We start from the raw sequence: 17,734 nt of genomic DNA on the forward strand, positions 1-17,734 counted from the left end.
TTTTCCAGCATGATGGAGCACCTTGCCATAAAGCAAAGGTGATATCTAACTGGCACAGGGAACAAAGCATAGAGATTTTGGGTCCATGGCCTGGAAAATCTGCTGATCTTAATCCCATCAAAAACTTGTGGTCAATCATCAAGAGACAGGTGGACAAACGAAAACCTAGGAATTCTGACAAAATGCAAGCATTGATTGTGCAAGAATGGACTGCTATCAGTCAGGATTTAATCCAGAAGTTGATTGAGAGCATGCCAGGGAGAATTGCAGAGGTCCTGAAGAAGAGGGGTCAAAACTGCAAATATTGACTTGCTGCTTTAACTCATTCTAACTGTCATTAAAAGCTTTTGTTACTCATACCGGTAATATGATTGCAATTGTATTTCTGTATGTGATGACTCCACCTGACATACACACATGAAAACCAGAGGGCAGCAGTTCATGTGAAAATATATTTGTGTCATTCTTAATACTTTTGGCCATGACTGTATATCTTTCTTATTTTTAACTTTTTATCCCTTAGCCAAACCTAAAGAAAGATGGACAAATCTAAACCTTTCAAGGATTCTCTTGCTGGAATGCTTTTTTTTAATGTTATTATAATCACATCCAAGAAAGCACCAGTCCATGTCAGTGCAAGATGCCATCTTTCACCACAGACGACTTTGAAAAGCTTCTCCAGCAATAACTTTCATGAACATGAAAATGAACTGACCAGGGCTTCAGCGTTGTGATAATAAATGTAAAATTGTGTCTACTTTGTAAGTCACCTTCAATAAAAGCGTCTGCTAAATGCATAAACATAAACATACTCTGTATACCCAGAACTAGAACCAAACATGAAGCAGCATTTGACGGGTATTTTACTATTGAATTAATTTAAAAACTTTTGTCTCTGTTCTAAATTGTGCAATATAAATAAACTTGCCTTGCCTTCCATTGCCTTTTTCTGACATGGTTAGGACTTTTCTCTCAGAATTCAGATTTTAATCTCGGAATTTTGGATCTTAATCTTAAAGGGCACCATGAAGAAGGAGATGTGGGAGCACTCAGCTTCACTGACAAAGATGTGAGTTGTTTGGTAGGAACAGTAACACATTGGTGGAAAATGATGGACATTTGTGAGTTTTATTAATGGAAGGGCAGTAGGTGATTAAAACAAGAGAGCTAGTTTGGTCTCTAAAAAAGACTACGGCTTGATGCTAACAAGAAAAAACAAAAACAAAAAAAGTCATAATTCTGAGGGAAAAATCCATAATTCTGAGATCAAAATTCAGAATTCGGACTTTTTTCCCACTGAAATCATATTCAAAAATCCGTTAACTTTTTTTTCAGTAGCCCTAATCCTCTTGCGTAGGAAATGCCTCGCTTTTTTATTTTTATTATATATTTTTTTTTTCTATTCCCGTAATTTCAGTTACTAGTTCCGGACGGATCGTTTTTAGAGACGGACCGGAAGTGGTCCTACCGTATTATTGTTCCCTGTAGTCGCTCTGTATTTTAGAGGTTTATTTGTTTGGGGATTTTTGTCAGTTATTTCTTCTTTTAGCGTAAATATTTTTGAATTCACAGCACGATCATATGCAGCAGTATATTGTGAGGTTAGGGGGTACTTATTGTCTTGTTTTGAGGTGATACAAATTTGATACTTTAAATCTGTTTCTCATCGAAAGCGATTGGTTGTGATGTAGCGGTAACTGTGTTTTCAGGCGTGTTGTTAATTATCTGCGTCTTAAGGCCAGTCTGCTTTGGTTCGGTGTGGATAATCTACAGCAAACATGGACGGGGGTAGAGGAAGAGATGGTCGGAGCTGGGACTGGAATGACCCGCACAGCAGAGCACAGATGGATCAGATATTTTTCCGTGAACAGGACTACATCCAGACCGGATCCCCCGAACACAAGGAATTCTGGAATTTCTTTGATCGTTTCCAGCGGTTTAAAGCTAAGAGGGAAATGTCTGGTTCTGGAACCAGAGACGAAGTTAAAGAAAAGAAAAAATCTGGCACCGAAAAGGTGAATTTGGGACTTCCAACAGAGTACGACCCTCGGTACCGGATCAATCTATCTGTGTGTTCAGCGGACATTGAAAAGCGAATGGGAAAGCCGGATCCCAGAGGCAGGCAGAGATCCTCAGGTCCAGGTCCACAGGAGATCACAGACTGCCGATTGGCTCTGTTGCATTTCCTGGACTTCAGCCAGAAGCAGAGCTTTGGGAAACTGGCCAAGCTTCGCAGGGAGCAAAAGAACCTGCCTATCTTTCAGTACCGAGATCGGATTGTGGATCTGGTTCGGCTTCACCCAGTGGTAGTGGTGGCGGGAGACACGGGCTGTGGGAAATCCACACAGGTGCCACAATATTTGCTCTCGGCTGGCTTTAGCCAGATCGCCTGCACCCAGCCCAGGCGGATCGCATGCATTTCCCTCGCAAAGAGAGTCAGCTTTGAGAGCCTCAATCAGTATGGATCAAAGGTTAGACCATTTGGACATACAGAATGTAAAAAACATATAAAGTAAAACTAACAAATCACTGATGTATGCTTCTATAAATATCAGGACTGTTGGAATACTCAGCCTAGATTTTAAGAGTGCATAAGTGTCTGTCAGATTTTATAACAAGTATCAGATGAATATGATTTAAACTATTGTGTTGGTCAGTCTGTAAGTAGATGGCTGTTTTCCTTCCCTATCTCAAGTCTTTTGCTGCTTTTATCAGGCTTGCTTCATTTACAGCTTAATAGACCACAGGAGTAGATTTAAAATGTTGAAATAAGACCAGCATTACAGCCAATAATCAAAGGAATATCACATTTTCAAGTGGATTTCATTCAAATATTCATACTCTTCTGATTAATCAGTAGAAAATCAAACTTTGGATAAACTACCATCAGGCTCTTGGCTGCTACTTTGATCAATGCTCTCCTTGGCTGCCTTGTCAGGATAAGTTAACAGCCAAGTATTCATAGGTACTGAGGTGTGTCATTCTGTCCATTAAGATAATTAATTTAATAGAATTCAGTGAGTGGACTGAAGATTTGCATTTTGTTTCATAATCTCACCGTTTTTTAAGCTTCTCTGCAACTTTCTTCTGTATCTGCCTAATATGCTCCTTAATCCCTAAGGACGTTTGTTCATCTTTTAAGCCTTCACTGAAAAGCTGGAGTTATACTGAGATTAAATCGCACAGAAATTAACTCTTACTACTGGACTTAGTAAAGGGATTTGCTGGATTTAATATAAATTATACATGAGCTGGAACCAAATGTTTTAAAAACTTTTTGTGAAATAAAAACCATAAAAGCCATTAATCCTTAATCTATCAGGCAATATCCAGAGAAATAATACTAAAATCATTTTAGAAGGTTCTGCATTTTGTCATTGCAAAGTATTCAATAATCTGTAACCAGCAGAATTGTTCAAGAAAATAGAACATTTCTCGCAGAAACAGGAGGAAATTACTTTGTTCTTAGATGATCTCCATTTTAATACCTCTTTGTTTTCAGGTTGGCTATCAGATTCGCTTTGAGACTTCTCGGACTGCGGCCACCAAGCTGCTCTTCCTGACCGAAGGTCTGCTGCTGCGACAGATCCAGCAGGATAAGACTCTGGATCAGTACCAGGTGGTGATCGTGGATGAGGTTCATGAGCGACACCTCCACTGTGACTTCCTCCTTGGGGTCCTACGCTCTCTGCTTGCTGACCGCCCAGGCCTCCGTCTCATCCTCATGTCAGCCACCATCAACATCAAGCTCTTCTCTGAATACTTCCACAACGCTCCTGTGCTGCAGGTACCAGGGAGACTGTTTCCTATTCAGGTAAGAATCACACAGCAGTAATGGCAAGCTCTCCCTTTTTGAGCTGTTCTCCTCAGAGTCGGCTTTTCTTTCTCTTGTTCTGTTTCCAGGTGATTTACCAGCCCATCCCCCCTGAGGAGCAGCCATCGCGTTCGGAGAAACTGGATCCCAGACCGTACCTGCGCATCCTTCAGGGCATCGACCAGCGTTACCCTCCGGAGGAGCGTGGGGACCTGCTCCTCTTCCTCAGCGGCGTGGCAGAGATCTCCACCATCCAGGAGGCCTGTCAGGTTTACGCCACGCACACCAGGCGCTGGATAGTCTTACCACTGCACAGCACCCTCTCTCTCGCTCAGCAGGACAAGGTCTGGTCAGCATAGATCTGTGATAAAGGGATCATTTATTAGCTGTAACTCTAAAATGATGATCACATTTTTCAGGTGTTTGACGTTGCCCCTCCTGGCGTTAGAAAGTGCATCATTTCTACCAACATTGCAGAGACCTCAGTTACAATAGACGGGGTCCGGTTTGTTGTGGACTCAGGTACAGATCTGTCCTGGGTTTGAGTTTTCAAAGGCTTTGAGTATCTTCACTTCAGGTTTTCTGATTTTTAGGAAAGGTGAAAGAAATGAGCTTTGACCCGAAGGCCAAGATGCAGCGTCTGCAGGAGTTCTGGATCAGCCGAGCCAGCTCTGAGCAGAGGAAAGGTAGAGCTGGCCGTACAGGTCCTGGTGTTTGTTACCGTCTCTATTCAGAGTCCGACTACAACGCCTTTGCTCCATATCCTGTGCCTGAAATCCACAGAGTGGCTCTGGACTCCTTGGTTCTGCAGGTAGGAGCATCCTGATGCACACAGATTGAATCTCTGGTTATAGAAACAAGCGCTTCATTTATGCGTTCTTGTCCCTGCAGATGAAGAGTATGGATCTTGGGGATCCTCTTTCTTTTGTCTTCATCGATCCTCCACCAACTGCCAGTATCCAGACTGCAGTTACATACCTGAAGGAGCAGGGGGCGCTAGACAGTCGTGGTGAACTAACATCTATTGGTACACTGTTGGCTCAGCTGCCTGTTGATGTTGTTATAGGTGAGACTGTCCTCACTAGACTGTCGATTTTTAATGTCTGTATGTTCGTTACATAAGGACTTCTTTTTGCCCTTTAAACATCCATTCCCTTAAATGTTTTTTCCAGTTTGGCTTAAATCTCTGACATTGGGTTAATTACCTAGTTTCTAATATTTGTAGTCGTGATCTTAAGAACCATCTGTTGTTTAGCAGCAACCCCACAATGATGGCAAGAGTAAAGTCTTGATTTTCATGTTATTAATTTCCAGGTATTAATTAATATTGGGAGCAAAAATGTATGCATGAAAAAGTGTTTGAGTTTTTTAATTTTCATAATTTTGTCCATTTTTTAACTAACAAAAGTCTCCCAAAGCCTTCTAAAAACCAACATGTATTTTTTTATTCACCACATTACAATTATTAAAGATAGTATCCAGCAATATTTAGCTTTTCTGTCAAATGGGCTGGGTGCACTTTCATTAGAAAATCTATAAGTCAGACATCATTTTATGTTGATACCCTGACTTATCTCAATAAAAACAAAATAACCCTTTGTCTTTGGCTTTCTCAGTCATATTTTGGGGACAAAAGCTTATGCATCAGTTTCTGGGGAGCCTTTAATTCTGAATTGTGCAGCTAGAAATATGAATATCTTCACCTCAGAGCTGGCAGACCCATTTTGTCAATTATATGCCTCCAGAGGGCGCCACAAAATCAGGAAACTATTTACCTTCACTATATTCATTTTAAAACTAGTTATTATCATTATTTACTATTAAAATGGAAATATTAGAATGGGTCCACATTTAAAACAATAATTAATATTATAGTAGTTAGTTTTTAGATGATGAAGTTAGAAAAGTTTCTTTAAAAAATCGAGGAAAGCACAGCTGTAAAGAGGCAAGGTGAGGTAGAGAGTGGGTGCAATAATAAAAGACGCCACTAGAGGCCACTAAATTGCATTCGTTTTTTGTAGTTTACCATCTAACTACAATTTATACGCCCTTTATACTTTATAATATAGTTTTTGCATAGTTTAAATTTAGCTTATAGATATATTTTTATGTGGTTATTTTTAATTTGATATTGTTATATTTATCATTGATCACTATTGTTCTTATAACCTTTTTTATTTTTGTGGTGATCATATTTAAATAGTCTTTCAGTTTTTCCTTGTGTGTATTTACAGTAATTTGTATGTAAATTGTGGAACATAGTTTTAACTAAAGATAGCAGTTAAAACAATGCTTTTCAAATGTTTTGTTAATGTATGTAACCCATCAATGGGTACCATATAAAATCACTTATAGGTCCCCACACTGTGCGAGTTATCTGTGTCCACCTAAAGAGCCGAAGGTTATTGCTTTACACTTATAACAACTAAACTTCCATCCTGCAGGGAAGATGTTGGTGCTGGGCTCCCTGTTCAACCTGGTGGAGCCAGTTCTGACGATTGCAGCAGCCCTCAGCGTTCAGTCACCATTCCTGCGCAGCTCGCAGCAAAACCCGGACTGCAACACTGCCCGCCAGCCCCTGCACAGCAACCAGGGAGACCCTTTCACTCTGCTCAACACCTTCAATGCCTGGGTGGAGGTCAGTAGCTTGTGACGTCACATGTTTCTGTTTTCTTTACATGAAATTATTTTGTGACGAGTGTTGATTGAGTTATGGACTCAACAGGTGAAAGGAGAGAGAGGAGGCGGGTCCAGGAAGTGGTGCAGGAGGAGAGGCCTGGAGGAGCAGAGACTTTATGAAATGGTCAACCTACGCAGACAGTTCAAGGCAAGCTTCTCCTCATCATCACTTTCATTTGTTACGTTACTTTTTTAATAATAAGAGTTCCTGGTTGGCTTACAGGAATTGCTAAGGAGCCACGGCCTCATTGAATCAGAGGATAAGGCTCCCTCTGGTGGCGACCGTGAGCAGCGCAGGGAGAGGTTCACAGAGAGGAAGAAGCTGCATCAGTTGAAAAGACACCATGAGCAGCAGGAGGGGACTAAACGTAAGGTCCTAAGGCTGGAGGAGGGCCAGGATGGAGAGCTCTCCTCAGGATCAGACACAGAGGGCAGAGGCAGAGGCAGGAAGGGCAAAGAGGGAAAAGAACAGGATGTGGACATCCAGGTGAGCTCAAAGAACAATACAGATATGAAGTAGCCCTCCCCCGTACTTTATATAGAAATCAGGGTTGTGATGTTTAAATACTTTATTATTTAGACCAAAGAAATTCTTTAATTTTCTGATTTAAAAGGGTTTTAAATGACATTAAAGTCTGGATATTGTGTCAGATTGAATGAACAGACAGTTGCTTCTTAAATAAAATAACTCGAAGGGGAAACGTAGCAAAGTATCTCTGCAAGTTTTTTAAAATATCCTGAAAGCTGGAAAAAGTTTGGGAAAAAGTCACAGAAGTGCCAAAGCTTTTCATTTCTCAGACACATTCAGCTCAGATCGATTATTGTACCAGTTTAATCGCAAGGTACCAGAGAAGCGCAGGTTAATAGTGTCTTTGTTAACAAAATACGATTTTTGCTGTTTGTTGGAAAACAGGAAGTGAAGTTTAAATTACGTCACAACGTCTCGGAGCTCCAGGAGGCCGTCAACAACAGCCAGGACTTGTCGTCGCGGCACCAAGCTTTGCTGAAGCTGCTGCTCTGCCGAGGACTTTACCCTCAGCTGGCTCTACCTGATGAGCACAACTCCAACCGCAAAGACTCAGAGCAGGTCTGGGTTCACGCTGTACCCACATAGGGAAAGCTAACGTTAGGAAGAACAGTTATTAGAACTGCTGGTAAACATTGGTAGAAAACCTTAAGATAATTTTCTTTCTTTTTTCCCTTTTTGCTCTTTTTTAAATCACTAAAATAAAAGGAAAAAAAAGCAAATGAAAGACATAAACAAGAAAACCTTATAAACTAGTGATATAGTTATACTAATGCTGCCAAATTCCCACATATGCAAAAGCAATTTAATCATCAGCTATACCTGACATTTTATAGGTCATGCCTTTGTCCCATTTACTTTAAATTTAGGGTGAAGGTCTGTCTTTTTATCGATCAAACATCCTGTAAACATCCATCCTTAGAATCAGAGATGGTGGTTCAGGGTTGACTCATCTTCTTGTTTTTGCCTTCCTCCTGGCTGTCAATATTTATTTCCTCCAAATAATGATCTTCTTTCTTTAAGCCTGATAACAAACTCTGATACATCTTAATGAAGCTTATTGGTACTCCCCTATTTTAGTGGTTTTACCTTAAGGTAAATAATCAGACTTATCCACATTTATTTTGTGTTTGCAACCCTAAATGTGATAAAGGTTATATGACTAATTAATGGCACCAAAATGAAAGATTCTTCCGATTCTGAAGAGTTTATTGGATTAAATCCTGAGTACAGAGATAGTAATGCAAACATGTAGATGTTATTTAGCAGGTTGTCTGTGATGCTTATTTTGGGTCATTATCCTGCAATTTACTGACTGACTGAGATTTACTGACTAGATTTTTATTTATTAAACATAGTGGAACAAAAAAATACTTATCAACAGAAGAAATTGTGCTACAAAACCCTCTAATGATTTTATAGTTGCCCCAAACACAACTCACAACTAAATGAATGAATATATATCAAGCTTCATGAAGCACCTTCATGTCTACCTATTCTCCTTATTTCTGGCTCGAACGCTGCGATTCTTTATGCTGACAGATTCACAGCAAAGCTGAGGTTTGTCACAACGTTCTGCACCAAAGAAAGATAGAAATAAACATCTTTTCCATGAAACATTTCAGTGGCTAATATTAATTGTTATTATTAGCTATAAAGCTTTTCAAGAAGAGAACTAAAAATATACTCTTGAACATGAATTACTTCTCCGCATATTTCTCACTTGTCTTTAGTGGAATCTGAAAGTTTCCATTTGTGATTGTAGGAAAGAAAAGGCTTTTTCCTTGCTTGCCTCCTAAACAGCCCTTTAGCCTGTTGATATTTTCTAACGGTTGTCATGGAGACTTCATCTAGATCCCAGTCATTGCAGCAGTAACTTCTGGAAGTGTGTGTTAGTTTTCTTTTACGTCCCTGCTCAGTATTAGTTCAGCTAAACTTGGCTTGTCCTCCAGCCTCATTAATCTCAGTTCCAGTTGTGTTTAAATCTTTGGTTTGTTGCTCCGACTCTCGATATGAGTGAGTTTAGTTGAGGCGGAGTTTCCTTGGAGCCATGTCTCCTTTTCTTTAATGTCATGTTTGCTTGTCTTTTTTATTTTGAAGAACTTCCGAGTAAAATAGGCCTCTGTGTCACATCAAAATTATACCCATGAAACCAGCAAGTTATCCATGATCAATATAAAGTTCCTATTCTCACTTATCAAGAATCAGAATTTGCTAAAATAGAGGGGTTTTTTTCAAAAAAAAAAAAAAGAAGAGTAAGAAATTGTTGAATTAGTGTAAACTATAAAGCATAAGAAATGCCTCAGTGTATTTTGGAGGAATTGTTTGTGGTCCTGATTAGGGCCGAAACAATTAACCAGATTAATGTGATGATTGATTTTATATATTTTATATATATTTTTTACTATTTTTTAATGCTGCACTTTTCGAAAAGATGAAATTGTCCAGAGAGCTGTTCCAAACGAAATCTCTTTTTGTTTTACACTTGTGTAAACAAAATGACAAATAAGTCTAAGTCTAGATTAGCTGACAGTTACCCACTTAGAGCAATAATTATACCAAAATTGTATTAAAAAAAAAGTAAACATTTTGCATTTAAGATAAAACTTTTTGTCTGTATATATGTTCTATTCGTGACCCCAATTGGGACAAGCATGTAAGATGATGGATGGATGGATGGATGGATGGATGGATGGACGGACGGACGGACGGACGGACGGACGGACGGACGGATGGATTGATGGATTGATGGATTGGATGGATTGGATGGATTGGATGGATATATATATGTTCTATCCAGAACTCCTTGAGTGGAAAAGTTGTGGTTTCACCTGGTTTAATTTAATAAAAAGTCTTCATTAAGGAATCTTTCGCTATCTGATTATTAATCAATTGATCAAAAAAAATAGTCATTAGTTGCAGCCCTATTCCTGATCATTGGGCAAACTGAAGTACTTTCAAAACAGATATTTCAATGCACTGAGGTTTCTTTCCTTCACAAATTAAAAAGATCTAATATTACTAAACTAGTAATAGAAATAATATTTGCGTTTTTTCCTGTTTTAGAAAAGAGATACGTTTACTTTAGGATCCTCCTCACTAAGGGGTCAGCTTTGAATGTGGAGGGCACATTTTATTGATTTTTAACATGAAATATGGTTTAAAAAGTCGTGTCTGTTTGTCACACTTTGTAGGTGTTTCACACGAGGAACAAGCATGGCGTGGTGATCCACCCGACCAGTGTGTTCGCCGGCGATCCAGAGGTGCTGCATGTTCCTGAGGGCGACCCCAGAGAAACAGGTGACCTCACTCAGGTGGACAACAGCTGAGAAAATTTAAACCAACACTAAGTAACCTTTCAACCATAAAATATTTCCATAACTGTGGTGATTATACATCAAGGATGGCGGCTCTAACCCTGCCACACTAAAACACTACAAATGTGCAGACTGCTTTACGGCACACATCACTTCCCCCATTGGTTCTAAAGACAGAAGTCGATGTGGCTAAATTTCTTTTGGAGACAAAATTTGTGCAAATTGTGCAGGATTGATATTCAGGGAATGCGGCACCTTCCTTCTGGGATCTATACGTTTGTTTACAGTGAAATTATTAAACATAACCTTATATCTATCTGTTTCAAGGCTCTAAATGTGTCAGAATATCAGTCACTGACAGGTTTAAGAGAGGCCAGTACCTCTTATTACCTCATTGCTACTTTTTTTTTTTTTTTTTTTCATGCAACGACTGGAAACAGATATCTAGTTCAATCCAACGGCGGCGACTCAGAGATCAGGAATTTACAAAGCTGATCATTATGGGAAATGTTGTCTTCCTTCAGGCAAAACAATACAGCTTTTGTCCACTGGGGGGAACATAAATCGACCAAAACTAAAAGTTCTTTAGACCTGCTATATGATGTTCTTGAGTAATGAAACATTTTTTAAAGCTGTTTAGTTGTTGTTTTTTTCATCAGAATACCTCATAGAATACTAAATAAAATTTGAACTGTGTTTCAAACACACCAAACAGAGTCTACAAGTTATTTCTGAATATTAGTGGACATTCTCTGTATAGTATGTGTTCCTTTGTGCTAGGGATTATTAAAATCATTTTTAAATAAGTAATAAGAGTAATTTCTAATTATTTTACTATTGTTCTTCATGTAGTTTTGCGTTTTTATGTTGATCTTTAGTTACTCAGTTATGCAGATGTATAAAAAGCTTCTTCAGTATGAGCCTTTTTTTTTTACACACATTAACCACATGATACCGGTAGAGGATTGTTTTTGCTTCTTCATCCCCGGCTTAAAAAAACATCACCTTACTCGGAGTCCTACCATACCAGCTCTGTTCATTTAGGAAACAACAGGGTCATCTTTAAAGAGTAACTTAATTTTTTTATGTTAAAAATTGTACCATTAAATGTTTAGACACAGGGTTAGCTTTATTAGCTCCACTCTGCTCATATTCTGACCCCAGTTTTACCTGTTAAACTTCCATTCATTGCAAACTGGATTGCTTATTAAATTTCTGATAAATCTCAGTTGTTTATTCCATAGATTTTACCTCATTAATTGCACAGATCTTTAAATGTTTTACAACTTAGATGTGGTGGAAAAGAAGAAACTGTGTCTACGGTTGACATCTCTATCAACCGTTCAGAAAAGGAAACAGTCACACCTGTCCTAGAAAACCATCAATGATCTGGAAAGAAGAATGTCTATGTTATACTGCTCCCTCTGTAGCCTCCTTGTCTTTATTTAAACAAGCAGGATGTTTATGATCCATTCAAACTGATGCAGATTGATAGATAGGAATGAACTCGCTTTGTTTATCTGTCTATCTTTTTTTATCAACCAGTAGCTGATTTTTTGATACACAGATCAGACAAACATCTTTTCCTATGGGTTGAATTACAGCTTGAAATTTCCTGCTAAGCAAATTGTTGCCTTCAATTTATGAACAAGGACTGGATCAGTTATAATCAAAGCTTTCTGAAGTTTTTCTTTGCTAAATTTCCCTTTAATTTTTGCCCAATTCTTGGACTTGACTGTCCAGTTCTCAGAGATTTGACTTATTTGAGATCAAGTCTCCGTAACATCAAAGTGAGAAGCTTTTCATGTTATTAGAAATCTCACCTAATGTAACTACAGCTGATTCAAATGATTTCAGCAGCTCAACATCAGATTGTTTCTGTTAAATTAAATAAAACCCAGTTTTAGGTTGATGCTTACCACCTTGTTCTTACATATATTCCTCCTAAACGTTTACTTTGGTCTTTTAATGTGGTTATTTGGGTGTTCTTCTAAACTGTGAAGTATTATATATTATAATATAATGTAATATAAAATAATGTAATATAATATAAAATAATGTAATATAATAGGATATAATATAATAGGATATAATATAATAGGTTGATAGCATCTTTCTACATCTGTCTTAAACTTATTCTTCACTTCAACACACATTGCATCACAAATTTAGCAGCTAATACCTCTTTGTGGGAATCACCTTGATGTTGCTGAAATCCTGTTTTCTTTCTATAAAACTGTTGTAATTTTGAATAAAAAACTGGGGACAAAAACTTTGTTATTAGTTATTTGCTGAGTTCTGACCTGGGCTCATTTATCCTCTGAAAGTTGAAGGGAACCGGGCTGAAAATTATTGCAAGATAGCCTGGAAAACTTAATCAACTCCCACCCAGAAAAAAAGAAATCAAGAAGGTTCTTGTGATTGGAAACAAACTACAAAGCTCAAAAACTTTTGTCTAAATTAAAATGTAGTGTAGCACCAGCCAACATGTCTTGATCAGTGTGGATGTTGCTTCTGTTAAAAATGCTGTAAAGCAAATTGGGTTAATAAAAACCTTGATTGGCTTAAAAACGATAAAATTTATGTTATTTTAATGAAAACATGTTTTGTAACTAGAAATTCTATAGTAAAACATTAATGACCAAAGAAAATCTTGTTGAACAACTTAGAGCAGTTTTTTTTTTGTGGCTTCTGAAAGTCATGAAGTAAAACTCGCACTACAACATTAGCTAATTCTTCTTATCTAACATTTTCTCTTTATTCTTGCCCTGCAGGACCTGACAGGAGGGACAGCTGCAAACATCAGCTCTTGGCCTTCGTCACGCTGCTGGAGACCAACAAACCGTATTTGTCCAACTGTGTTCGGGTGCCAGCTCTGCAGGTCAGTGTCTGGGACGTCCCGACTTCTGACTGAACCGTGTTTTAACTTTTAAATTAGGATTGGCAAAGAACAAACTTGCTTCTAGTAAAGTATTCCCACACACTGAGGCAGTGGGAATTTTATGAACCACTGATCTTAGGGTATTTATTGGGATTTTATGTGATATTGGTGTATTATAAATCATCATAAAGAGGAAAAGAAACAAAACCTTTTTTGAAGTTTTTTTTATAAATAATAAAACCCTGATTAGTATTAAGCTCCTTTTTTTTCTGGTACCAAAGCAATAATTTGTTTTTCAATTTTTATTGGTAAATAATTTTAAAGTCCACCTAATAGGATTACATTTAAAACAGTCTAAGCTGTATTTAATCACTGTTGTGGGACCATCAGTCTGTTCAACATTCTGATCACCAGGCTCTGCTACTGGTGGCCAACTCTGTGGATACCAACGCTGACTGCACCCGGCTGGTGGTGGACGGCTGGCTGGAGCTGGAAGTGAAGGAGCCCGAGGAGGCCCTGAGGGTCCTGTCCACATCCCTGAGTCTCAGGTCCGAGTGGGAGCGTCTGCTGAAGGCCCAGCTGGGACAGAGCTCATTGAAGGACTCCTCAGGCCAAGGAGTGTCTCGCAGAGACATGGAGAAGCTGAGCGACGGCCTGGTCCGCTTCCTGCTCTACACTGAGGTAAAATGGATGCTTCAGTGAGACGTCCTTCTCTTTTTCTACCTTGATGCACTGCTTTGCAGCTGGATGCTAAAATGAAGAGAAAAATCTGGAAAACATTTCAAATCTAAGGTTGCAATACTCTACATTTAAAGCCTGGAAATATTTAAAATATCCTTCTCCTCTGGGACTTGTTACATATAGAGAAAAAACAATTGTTTGTCAAATATGAACCTTTCTGCAGAGTCTAAATTAGAACCAAAACACACAAATTCAATGAAGTTCTGCATTTGCTTTAAGAAATCGATCAAAACCTGACTGACCTTAGAGAAGTGTGAAAAATATGAAACATGATGATAATATTTTAAAATCCTGTAACTAGTTTATTTGATTTTAAAAACAAAGAATTAAATAACTAAATAATAACTATTAGGAATTGAGTTTTCGGTTTATTTTACCGTAATTAATTATATAAAAAAAACATCTTAAATATTTAAGTCCAAAATGTCCAATGAGAAGAAAATAATTGAAAGCTTTAATAGAAATAATAATGGAAAGAAAGAAACAGAAATAATAGAAAGCTTTTCTAGAATTGTCAGAATAAATGAGGCAAAAACAGATGTTTAGTTTTTTACTAAAATGAATTATAAAATATTAATCTTAAATATTAAAATCCAAAATGTCCAATTAAAAGTAAATAATTGAAATAATAATAATTGAAAGCATTTAGGCTCTAGTTTCTTACCTGCTGATATCCATAAGTTGGTTATAAGGTTATTTATTTATCCCACCATTATGGACAGAATGATGTCATTAATGGTTGGGTTTCAACCTGCCAACCACCTTTTAAAGTGTGGGGCGTTCCTCTGATACCAGAACCAGGCAGGTCGGCCTACAGCAGCAGAGGAAGAGCGGGATAAAGGGAAGGATGAAGGAACCAGACACCACTGCCTGATTCTGGACCTCCAGAGGCAGACATTTCTCCGTCTCTCTCTGGCATGTCAGATGTGTCATAATGGCGCAGTCATTCATGCATCATTCAGAGTCTTCTTTCATCTGCTGCCTTCAGTGGATCATCCGACTCCATTTCATCTCATATCTACACCTTAAAACTCACTATATCCTCCTTCCCCTACAACTCCATATTAAACATCTACTGTTAATATTTCTTCATATATCAAAACTAAATATCTCAGTAAAATGAAACAAAAACTTTACAATCAGGCTTTTCTAATAGCGAACCAAGTTTAATTGATGTTTCTCACTCTTTCTCAGGTCAATTACAGCCTTCAGCGCCTCACTGCTTTCCAGACCCAGAACCTGTACATCGGTCCTCAGAGCGAAGCTGATCCATCATTCTCTGTGGTTCCGGATCTGAGCCCCTTGTTTCCAGGAGCAGAAGCCAAGCCCGATCCCATTAAAGGAGGCTTAAGAGTGACAAGTTTCTTCACCTACAACTGTCTCGCTGTGAGTTTGTTAGAAATTAATTCAAGTATTTGTTAGGAGTTCTTGGGTTCAAAACGGCATTAGACTTTATTTGTTTACTTTTTTTGTATAAAAATTAGTCAAAAAGCTGCAAAAGTCAAGGACTAATGAAGGTCTGATGTATTATTTTAGAGTCACAAAGTGAAGCGATTCAACTTCCCTCATTAAACTATCTGACTAAAAGTCTGTTTCCTCCTGTGATCATCAGGATTCAAAGGATCTCTACAGCGAGTGTTTACGCACTTTCTGGAGCTGCCCGAACTGTGAGCTCTACATGCCTCTGACTCCTCTGGAGCGGATGCATCACGAAGCTTCCTGCAGGCCTGCTGGAGAACAGCAGGAGGCCGGAGGTCAGCAAATTCTCAGATTCATCTCTACTTATTTTCTTTAACTCTATGCATCTGCAGACACAAGAGACAGGGCACTAATTACGGGTCTGTTTCAGAATCGGAAGGTGGAAAGGCCGGCTCTTCCTCAGCTTCGGGTCTGACGAGGGTCTATCATTGTGACGTCTGTAACGAAGACCTGAAGCTCACCTCCACAGAGATCCTTAAACATAAAAGGCAGCATATGTTTTCTGCAAAGTGACTGGATGAGGACTGCTAGGAACCAACTTTTAACCCTAATATCAAAACAAACACTTTTTGAAGTGGTTTCTTTTCTTCTCATTAGGACTTTTTAACCTGTTTATTTTTCTTATGGTCACCGCTTGTGATTTCTCCATCAATCTGCAAAGATGTTAAAGATTAACTGTAAGAAAATGAACATAAATCTTTGTTTTTTACTAAAACTTGTCTACTCTCACTTTTTTTTCAGTCCCTTAAAGTATAGTCAAAAATTGATTGTTTTTACATAGCAAAAAATTTAAATCCAAATAAATAGTTTTTCTTAAATTAAGTGCATTTTTTCTTGAAAGGAGGTAAGTGAGACACTTTGCCAATTGAACGAGACAATTTACATTTAAAATAAGAAAAAACAATTGCATTGTATTATTTCAAGTGCATATTATCTAATTATCTTATTTTAAGAGTAAAAATACTCGTTCCATTGGTAAATCATCTTAACCTGCTCAAATTAAGTGTAAATACACTTAATTTAAGACATTTTTTACTTATTTCTAGATCGTTTTTATATCCAAGTGGAATGAAAAACAAAATGTAAGAAAAGAAAACTCAGATTTAAAATATAGAGTGAGGGTTTAATAATGATACAAACCCACGATATGTAACACCTCAAAGCAGCACATTGGCACAAAGTCAGAATTAAGACAGCACAGAAGATAAAAACCTGTCTCAAAAAATAAAGAATTAGAATAAATATCTCAATAAATAAATAAACAGGTCAAATATCTCAATAATTACTTTGAAACTAATAAATACATAGATGTGAAAATATGCTCATTGGCAGAAATCATTGACCCCCAAAAATAAAAAGGAAAAGTACTTAATACAGAGTTACTTAGAAATCAAAAGTTATTGATTACTCAAATCAAAAGGCACATTTATTAAGATGTTAGGATGGGACCTGCAGTTGTGATTGCATGACTGTCAGAGTTGAACTCCTCTGAACCAGAAGGAGCAAACTGTGTGCAATGGCTTTACCGGTTTAGTTTTATCTGCACCATCCGGTGAACTGGTTGTGTCTGGTTTGTGTGCACAGATTGGTGGGGACGATGGTGGTGTGCCACACGAGTCAAGGAACCGACTAAGACAGGATGTTTGTTTTACTTCGTTTCTCCAGAGGAGGCTGCATTCGCCAGCATCTCCTGAGCGTGTCCTGAGTGAACCCCGCTGTTTTTAAGTCACTTTGGAAAAAAAAGATTCTTGGCTAAATCTAAACTACAAATCATATGAAGCGTCTGAAAGGCTCATTCTGCCAGAAGTTATGTTGGTGTTTATTTTTTATCTCTTAATGGGGATCCAGGGTTTTAAAAACCCACAGATTCTTGCACACATTTGTGATTTTTAATCTTTGGTGCTCATTTGTTTTCATCGAGGACAAAAAACACCACTATCCAATACATAAAAACAGTGTTAAAAATGTATGAATATGATCATGTCAATAAAATCATAATATTTATTAAATATATAAATTAATAAATGGTTATTCAGATGTGTCAACAATTTAATTACACATTTCAAACCTAAATTAAAGTTTTAATTGATAATTATGTGATCATTTAATTAATTTACTAAATAAAACTAGATTTATAATTGTTTATACCTAATAAAAATACATGATACAAATTAATCTGCAGGACAATAATTGTAAAGATTGCTTTCCCTCTAGTCATTTAAATAATTTTAATATACAAAAAGGTATATATGGAAATGTCTCAATCCTTTATGAAGTACATCAATAATGAAATTGGG

The 17,734-nt window shown here is 37.7% G+C and overlaps 1 protein-coding gene across 2 annotated transcripts; it reads left to right on the forward strand.

Moving 5' to 3' along the window:
- The first annotated feature begins 1,467 nt into the window (after positions 1-1,467).
- Positions 1,468-16,153, forward strand: dhx34 (DEAH-box helicase 34). 2 transcript variants are annotated; one of them, XM_015384157.1, is made up of 16 exons: positions 1,468-2,471; positions 3,503-3,814; positions 3,904-4,158; positions 4,234-4,336; positions 4,408-4,625; positions 4,706-4,880; positions 6,259-6,452; positions 6,540-6,641; positions 6,717-6,980; positions 7,407-7,580; positions 10,214-10,319; positions 13,111-13,217; positions 13,632-13,898; positions 15,153-15,344; positions 15,571-15,712; positions 15,808-16,153. In XM_015384157.1, the coding sequence occupies exons 1-16, from the start codon at positions 1,779-1,781 to the stop codon at positions 15,948-15,950; spliced, it is 3,447 nt and encodes a 1,148-aa protein (XP_015239643.1). In that variant the 5' UTR covers positions 1,468-1,778; the 3' UTR covers positions 15,951-16,153. The 2 variants fall into 2 exon arrangements, with proteins under 2 accessions (XP_015239643.1, XP_015239644.1); XM_015384158.1 differs by having other exon boundaries at positions 1,468-2,348.
- Positions 16,154-17,734: the final 1,581 nt, after the last annotated feature.

This window comes from Cyprinodon variegatus, unplaced genomic scaffold, assembly GCF_000732505.1.
Source record: "Cyprinodon variegatus isolate N-32 unplaced genomic scaffold, C_variegatus-1.0 Scaffold306, whole genome shotgun sequence".
NCBI lineage: Eukaryota > Metazoa > Chordata > Actinopteri > Cyprinodontiformes > Cyprinodontidae > Cyprinodon > Cyprinodon variegatus.